At 28.8% G+C, this 9451-nt stretch overlaps 1 protein-coding gene across 1 annotated transcript; it reads left to right on the top strand.

Moving 5' to 3' along the window:
* Nucleotides 1-2758: 2758 nt before the first annotated feature.
* LOC127113039 (uncharacterized) lies at nt 2759-6923 on the top strand. The gene is made up of 2 exons (XM_051046444.1): nt 2759-3404; nt 6532-6923. Exons 1-2 carry the CDS (start codon nt 2759-2761, stop codon nt 6921-6923), a joined length of 1038 nt encoding a protein of 345 aa, XP_050902401.1.
* Nucleotides 6924-9451: the final 2528 nt, after the last annotated feature.

Raw genomic sequence — 9451 nt, 5'->3', positions numbered from 1 at the left:
ATAGCGGTAATCCGAACTTTTTACCAATTAGTGCTTCGACATGCAACTTGTTTTTTCACAATGTTATATTTTAATTTTATTTGCGATGAGCGCATTGTGTGTTAGAAATTTGTAATTCAATTTGTGTTGAGATATAACGATCCAACTTCGTTACGTTTAAATCGAACTTAAATCCTACTTTTGGTAGCTTTATACATCTTCGCATTACACGACATTGATTCACGTCTTCGCGTCATGATTTTGATATGTGCACATTTCATTTTACTTTACTCTTTTGATTTAATTACAATGAATGTGTGTTGTAAATATTATGTATGCGCTTGTATCATTTTGCGTGCTTTGTACATTTTCGATTCGATTTACTTTGTGCCTTTAAGTTACACCTTGTACTAGAGTTCACATCATCATGCTAGAATTTGCACCAATTGTGATGCAATTTGCAACCTTTTGTCACTATTTTCACTTTCATTTATTCTTCAATCATCTTTTACCATCTATTCAAATATCTTCAAACCATTTTCAAAACTAAGTCAAAACAATATTAACCATTTCACAAATCGTTTTTTATAGTAACACGACAAACCCTCGATCAACATCGAGTTTTTCTTCTCTGTTTATCCGAAGTGTGTAAAACTTGTTCTTGATAAAAACCAGTTGAAAAGGGAATGAGGCTTTTACACTTTCCTGCTCCTCAAATGATTGAATGATTGGCTTACGATATATTGCTCGATCTCTCGTCATCCGAATAAAATATTTTAATCAAACTTGAATGAAAAGGGAATGAGAGGTTTACACTTTCCTGCTCCTTGAATAATCCAATGATTGGCTTATGTCATATTGTTCGATTATTTGTCTTCAGCTAATAATAATTTTCTCAATTAAAATTGGGCGAAAAGGGAATGGAAGGTTTACACTTTCTTGCTCCTCGAGTAATCGAATGGCTGTTATCTGGAAGGTTCTTTAGGGTCTGAGACCTTTACTAAATTGCATGTCACACCGTCGTGACTGTCTTGGATTTTCTAGGCTTCTTCTGATCGGCCCAAAACATTTTTTAAAAACAAAAAACACTAGGATTTATTCATCCAATAAGTTTCTATTGGGCTTTTGCACTATATCTATATAGGTGAGGTTTTACTTTATTATGGTTGTTGTCTACCTCTCTCACGAGGACAACACTTACTCTTATACTAAGACTACAAGGTATTTGAATAACATCTCTCCAGTCATGGAATTTGGTGAGACGAGCTTCAAAGCTCGTAATCTAGTGTCCATTTGAATTGTACTAATGTAAATATATTAAAAAATAAATGATCTTTAAAAATTAAAGAAAAATATTTTTTATTCATAAATTTGTTATCATATATTATTTTTATTTAAAAATTAACTTTTTTTTAATTTAATTTGATTCGTTTCAAATATATTTTTTTAAAAATTGTTGATTTATAAATATCAACGACTTCCTTACATTAATACGTAAATATATATAAACCTTATCGTCAAGAATTGAACTTCAAATCAACCATTAACACTTATTTAATTCAACTATCTATTATCATATCATTTGAGCTATTCCGTTCACCTAATTTCAAATATACTTACATATGTGCTCATGCACACACTTATTTAATATAAGAGAGAAATAAATTAAATATTCAAATATATATATATATATATATATATATATATATATATATATATATATATATATATATATATATATATATATATATATATATATATATATAATTCCAATAATGCAGAGTTTCTGCACTATTTATATTATAAATTTCAATGAAAATTATTATAGGTTATTAATTTGGTTTTAATAAAATAATAATAATGTTATAGTATTATCCTTTGGTTTAATATTTATTTCTAAATTTATAAATAAAATATTTAATTATAAATAAAATAATAGTAATGTATAAATGTTACTAATAGTTATCTAAATATTATTTGATTGATAAATTAAAGTTTGAGATTAAAGTTAAAAATATACATCTAAACAAAATATTTGAAAATATAACTGTTTTATTTTTTTAAGGCAATAAAGGTGTCATATAATATAATAGTGTGAATTAGATTTTTTGTTGTTGAAGGTAATATAAAAATAATTGAAATTAGGACCATGTTTTCCATAAAGTAAGGAACATCTTCAAAAAGTAAGAACAAATTTCGTAATTAATTTTTTCTTCTTTTGAGTAAATATTTCTAAAGGAATTTTTTATGGTGAAAAAATTGCAATTGGTTTTTTTTCTATAATTTCATAAAATTGTTTGGGAGGATCTTTAGCAAACAAAGAGAGTTTTTAATAAAGATTTAAATTTAAAAGACAAAATTCTAACTGAATTATTAGTTTGTTTCTTCCCTTATCCAATCTCTTTAGATACATATCTAATATTTAATACTTAATTAAATAGAAAAATATTTATTCTATTAGTATCGAAATAATATAAGAATTTAAATAATGAAACCTAACTTTTGCCATATATATATAAGTACGGTTTTTACCAAGTAAATCAAAACAAGATTTTCTTAAACAATAAATCTAAGTAAGATATAAAAATTTAAATGATTAGATCGTTAAATCAAATCAATGTTATAGATATAAAAACTCAAGCTCTAGCCTTATATATAGAAACAATTCATATCAAATAGATTGAACCAAAATCTTAAACCCAAAAGAACTTGTAGCTTATATTCTACTTTCTTCTAAATAGTTTGTCCAAAAACACTTCATCTTCATCACTAGTTTGTCATGGAAACCTTCTTCAACTTTGAAGCGTATTTACCTAGCGAAAGAATTGAATCTTCACATAACATTCATGTTTTTAGAAAATGTTTTTGCATTGATTTTGAGTTCAGCCACACAATTGTACCTTCTCAATCCAATGCCACAACCTTTATGCCCGATTTTACAACTACAATAAAAAAAGTTGTAGCGATTCCTATTGAAATTCTGTGTAATGGTTTGGAAGGAGATCATAATGGTGTTTTATACGCCGAATTTTCTTTTGTACCAGATGATTTATTATATACGGTTCTACCAAATCTTGAAGAATTTGCTAGACAAATAGTTGCACACAACTATGAAAATCGTGATATATTAGAGTTGAATGTGCGTCTTTCTGCCATAACATCAATTGAAGAGGAGGAAGAAGATTTTAGAAATCAAGATGATTATGGTCAAGCCCAACAAGTTGTTGATTTGATGGAGAAATTAGAAAATTGTTATCCTTTTTCTGACTCAACCGAACAATGTCCTATTTGTTTGGAGGAGTTTTGCATTAAATCAGATTTAGCTCGTACCAAATGCTCACATGTTTTTCATAAAAATTGTATTGGCTCATGGATTCAACAATGCATCAATCGCTCATCAACTTACACTTGTCCATTGTGTCGAGGTCTTCTATAAACATTTATGGAAATAGTTGTTATAATCTTTGTACTTTTGTTTCTTAAAATATTTTGATCTTTAATTATAATTAATTTTAGAGTTAAAGATATTTGTATCCCTTATTTGGACGAGTTTTAGTTTTTTTCTTTAATTATTGTATTTTTACTGTTATAATATAATAATTTAAATTTTTATTATGTGACTATCCAATAATAAAATAATTATTAAAAAAAATGTTATTCTAATCATTAGAGTGACATTTGTCTTTGTACTAATGCAATTTGAAAGAGTTGTGGTTTATTTTTCTGCCACATCATTTAATATATATTATAATAAAAAGTAGATTATAAAAAAATTAAAGAGAAGAAAATAAATCTTAGGGTAAAATTTCTTTTAACCCTTAACTTTATAAGAAAAGTGTTTGTGAATTTGATTTTATGCTTTCAATTTGTATAAAAAGATGAATGTGATAGTTACTCATTTTTTTTTATTTTAAACAAGATTGTAACCATGCTTGCACGGATGAATTTAATAAATTAAAGAGTTAAATGTAGTTTTAATTCTACTATTTTAATTTTTAATTGTTTTTTTAAAATTAATTTCTCTATTTTAATTTTTATAACTTTTTAATTTTCTTTAAACAAAATCTTTTTTTTCTTCATATTTCTTCTTTTGATTGCCCCCCTCACTATTATATAGTTAACAATTAAACTTGTGATGCGGAGTTGACATGGCAGAGCCTATATATCACTACGACAAAAACCTTTTTCAATGTCATATATTTAAAAAGTTAAAATTACTTTTATAATATTATATAATAACAATAATATAAATTATTAAATTAAAAAAATTACAATTAATTAATGTTGTAAATTAATTATTTAGATGAATAAATTATTTTATTAATATATAAAATAAAATTTAATAATATTAGGATGTATTTCTTTGTAAAATAAGAATTATTGGACATAGCAGTACTAGACACTACAAAATAGTACAAGACAATTTTTTATATTATACTGTGTTTGATGATCGATATACCGGACAACTTTTATCTATTTTGCTTAATATATCTTTGTACCAAATAATAGAATTTTTACTATAATATTTTTATTGATATACAAATATTGATTTTCATGAAATAAAATACTAAACAGTGAGAAGAAGAAAAATAACGAAGAGAGAATTTCTTTTTACTTTACATCAGACAAAACAATATAATTTTATTATAATATTTTTTATTAATAAATAAAATATTAATATTATATTTATAATCAAAATATTAAATAGAGAGATATTAAAAATTGTATTTCAATATTTTTTGATAATTTGTGTTTGGGACAAAAAGTTGTCCCGTGATTTATAGTGAGCAAATTTTTTTTATGTTTTTGTCATCTTCTTTGTCATATATTTTGTCATGTCCTATAATAAGTTTTTGCATCAGACAAAATATAAAAGAAGTTCTCATGTCCAATCAAATGCACCATTAATGATAAGTAGTTAATTAATCATTTATTCATTCAATATTTAATATTTTCAAATTATATTAATTTATAAAACAATATTAATATATAAAAAAAAATAATTGAATTATTGAATATTGAATATTCTTCTCCCAAAATATATTGTGTCTCTTTAATCACTATATCACCATCTCAGACACATTCATACCTTCGCCGCCTTTCTAACAATCACGTTCATCCCTATTACATTCATCTCCTTCATCATTACAACCATTCGCCAACTCAAAAACCAAATTTTCCCCAATGACCATACTCAATCAAGAACAACAAATTTTTGTGCTTCACGCTCATAACCTAACACTTTTCATTTGTTAGAAATAATTCATTTTCAGTATTAGTAGTATTTGCTTTGTTAAGTTTAGCCTTTCTAGTGTAGATTAGTAAATTGTCTATGTGGCATTATAATTTGTGTATATATAGTACTGTAGTTGTCAACAGTTGTATTCACTAAGTATTGTAGTGCCGTGTGTGTAACCGTTTTAGCATAGTAGTGAAAGTTTATTATTCTCTCTTCTCTCATCTTCATCTTCTTTATTTTGTGCACCAATAATTGGTATCTAGAGCTCCGGTTCAGATCCACAGGGAAACACGAGGAAATACGACTGAACGGTGAGGCGTTGTGTGATTGATTTCGTTTCTTGAGTTAACGTTAAAAATTTGATTGGAATTGTAACAGAATCACATTTCTTGATTCTTCAAGATTGGGAAACACTAGTGTTTTGTGAGATCTGAATTTTGCACAAGGTTGAAGATGAACAGAGACGGTAATCTGGGTATCAAGCTTCTAGTGTTCGATGGTTAGAACCGAAACCGTTGGATGATTCAAATGTGTGTGTTGTTTGACGCTCAATATGTTCTTAATCTCGTCAATGACTGTTACATTCTGGTTGCACTTCTGATAAATGCAGCATATACGCAAAGAAATGCTCAGCGTGATTTGAGGAAGATGGATCATAAGGTGTTGTTCTACATCCATCAGTGTGTGGATGTGAACGTGTTTGAGAAAATAGTTGATTTAACAACGATGAAGGTTGTGTGGGACATACTGGTACGGTGCTACGGTGGTGATGCATCAGTGAAGAAGGTAAAGATTTAGTATTTACATAAGCAGTATGAAAATCCCAGTATTAAGAACAATGAGAAGGTACCTAACTACATCTCTAGAGTGATTATGATCACAAATGGGATGAAATCGCGTGGAGAAACATTCTCTGAAGATAGTATCATTGAGAAGGTACTTAGATCTCTTACTCCTCGGTTTGATTACATTATTGTAGCAATTGAACATTCTAAGGATCTGAGCATCATGAGAATAGAAGAGCTGCAAATCAGTCTAGAGGTGCAAGAGTTGCATCTGACTAAAAGAACCTCTGAGAGAGAGGTAGGGCATGCTCTGAAAGCTTCTTTTGTCAAGAAGGACCAGAATTAGTCTTTGTTATAGGCCAAGAAAATACATGGTAGTCTTTGCGAATGACTGTTAGTCAAACAAGGAAAGGGAGTCAGAAGAAGAAAACATAGCTAGAGGAGATTATGATGATGAACCTGTGTTATTGATGGCTTATAAATCTGATGATGATGAACCTGTGTGATTGACGTTTTCTGATTTTGAAGGAGACTCTGAATATGAGTCAGAGTCAGAAGATGACTCTGAATCTGAAGTCGAGTCTGATTTTGAATATGAGTCAGAATATGAAGGTTCTGAAGAAGAGTTAGAATATGAGGGTTCTAAAGATGAGTCAGAGTTAGAAGATGACTCTAAAGATAAAGATGAGTCAGACTCTGAAAGTGACTATGAAGATGAAGAAGACTCTGAAGGCGAGTCTGATTCTGAAGGTGAATCTGATTTTGATCCAGATTCTGATGATGATCCAGAATCTGGAGGTAATCAAATCTTTGAAGGTGGAGCTTCTGAAGGTGGAGCCTTTGAAGGTGGTCCAACTTCTGAGGGCGGTCAAGCATCCGATAATGTTCTAGAATCAGAAAGGGATTCTAAACAAGTTTAGAGATCATAAAGAATCATAAACATCCCAAGAAAGTTTGTAGAGTTTGATATGTTGCAAGATACTGAAATAGACTCTGAAGGAGAAGTCATCCAGTGTGCCATGTTAGTAGACTTTGAACCACTCAGTGTTGAAGAAATGCTCAATAAGAAAGTGTGGTTGAAGGCCATGAAAAATGAACTTGAGCTTCTAAAAAGATTTGACCTGCTAAATTGTAAGGTTGTTGTCACACCGTAAAAAAAATCACAAATTGGATTCTGATTCTAAAGGTGATGATGTAGATGCCACAACTTTTAAGCAGTTGGTTGACTCTCTGAGGTATTTGTGCAACACCAAACCTGACATTTACTATATAGTTAGAATGGTTAGTTGGTTTATGAGTAAACCGAAGTGGTCTCATTACCAAGTTGTTGTCAGGATTTTGAGGTATATTAAGGGGACTCTGAAGTATGAAGTTTTGTTCTCTTCTGGTGAAAAAGTTAAGTCAAAACCGATGTATTACTCGGACTCTGATTGATGTGGAGACGGAGTTGACAGAAGAATTACTTCTGGATATTTGTTTAAGTATCTGGGAATTCCTATTGCTTGGTATTCCAAGAAGCAGTCAGTTGGTGCTTTGTCAACCTATGAAGCATAAGATATTGTAGGTGTCGTGGTTGCATGTCAAGCTATTTGGCTTTTGAATTTACTGCAGGATATGAAGATCAAGGTAAACAAGCCTCTGAAGTTGATGATTGATAATAAGTCTGCAATCAATCTTTCTAAGAAACCAGTGTTGCATGGGAGAAGCAAGCATTTTGAGACTAAGTATCATTTTCTGAGAAGTCAAGTTCATAATGGAGTGCTAGAAATTATGCATTATAGCACCCAGAAGCAGCTGGCAGATGTTCTGACGAAAGCGATCAAGACTAATCAGTTTTTCCACTTGAGGAATGGAATTGTTGTTGTTAATTTTGATTAGCTGAATATGAATTAAGGGATGGTGTTAGAAGTAATTCATCTTCAGCATTATTAGTATTTGTTTTGTTAAGCTTAACCTAGCTAGTGTAGGTTAGCATGTTGTTTATGTGGCATTATTATTTGTGTGTATATAGTACTGTAGCTGTCAACAATTGTATCCTCTGAGTATTATAGTGCAGTATGTGTGCAACCATTTTGCTGTAACCGTTTTAGCAGAGTAGTGGAAGTTTGTTATTCTCTCTTTTCTCTTTTCTTTCATCTTCATCTTCTTCATCTTGTGCACCAACATTATTCACCCAGCAACACAATACCAGAAATTCAGAAACCATATGCATTCTTCCTCAACCAAGAATCCTAAACCTCCTTGATCTCACCTTTTAAATACCAAAACCTAGTGACAAATTGTGAGTGCCTGTGATGAATCTGAATGAACATGGGTAAATGTTACTAAAACAATTACCATTAGATTTAAAGAGATTATAAGAACGAGCCTCAAAGAGATTCATCTTGCTGACATATAAATTTCTAGATTCGAGATTCATATGAAAACAAGAAACCCCTTGCTAACACAAATGACCCTTATTTATTTCCTGACTCAATAATCAAACTAAAAGAGAAAAAGGAGTGACAAGAGAATGAGATTTTTATGATTGTGATATATTGAAGGAGCTAGAAGTTTTTCTTTAATAAAAAAAATCAAAAAATAAAGTGAAATTCAATCCGAAGGGGCAACGAAAGTTAGAGCATCTGTAATGGATTCAAACTATTTTTGAGTTTTTTGTGGGATTCATTAAACCACATCATCTCGAAGTAACTCATCTAATTTTCCTTCTAATGGTGCAACTTTAAAAAACTCATATTGGATCCCACAATTTTATCTCATATATTAAAATTTAATTTATACTAAATTTTATTTTAACTTAAAATATTAATTTAAATTATTTAAATCAATATTAGTGCGAAATAAAATAATTAAACAAATCTAATTAAATTTAAACTATAATAATAACTAAAGTAAAAGATCATTATTAAATTGTTAAAGTAAAATTAACATTTATAAAAAAAAAATCATTTATAAAATTATTAATATAAAATAAAATAAATATGTAAATCATTTATAAGGAAATAAATTGTTAAAAGAAAAACATTGAAAAAAAGCAGCATAATATTGTTAGTTTTAATATTAATTTATTACTTGTGTTAACTTAAACAAGGTTGCTTCAGAATGCAACGCTTGACCACTGTGATCAACTCCAATGATTCTTAAAGAAAAACCAATCAAATTGTGGATTTTTTTTCATTCCTATTAGAAAGGACTAATTAATATAAAATTAGGGATACAAAATAAAGTGCAACCCTGTAGGTTAGATTAACAATGTTATTTTCCAAGGGAGGGTTCGAACCCCTTTAATTCCAAACTTTTGTTTTATACATTAATATTAGTAACTCCTCTAAACTTTCAATAATTAATTTATTACTTAACATTTGTTAAAAAATATAATTCAAAATAATTTAATTATTATTTGAAAACATAAATAATTTTAAAATTAATCATAGATTTTTATTTTTTA

The sequence above is a fragment of the Lathyrus oleraceus genome, unplaced genomic scaffold (genome assembly GCF_024323335.1).
Source record: "Lathyrus oleraceus cultivar Zhongwan6 unplaced genomic scaffold, CAAS_Psat_ZW6_1.0 chrUn0254, whole genome shotgun sequence".
Taxonomy (NCBI): Eukaryota; Viridiplantae; Streptophyta; class Magnoliopsida; order Fabales; family Fabaceae; genus Lathyrus; species Lathyrus oleraceus.
This window is presented reverse-complemented; position numbering and strand designations above follow the sequence as displayed.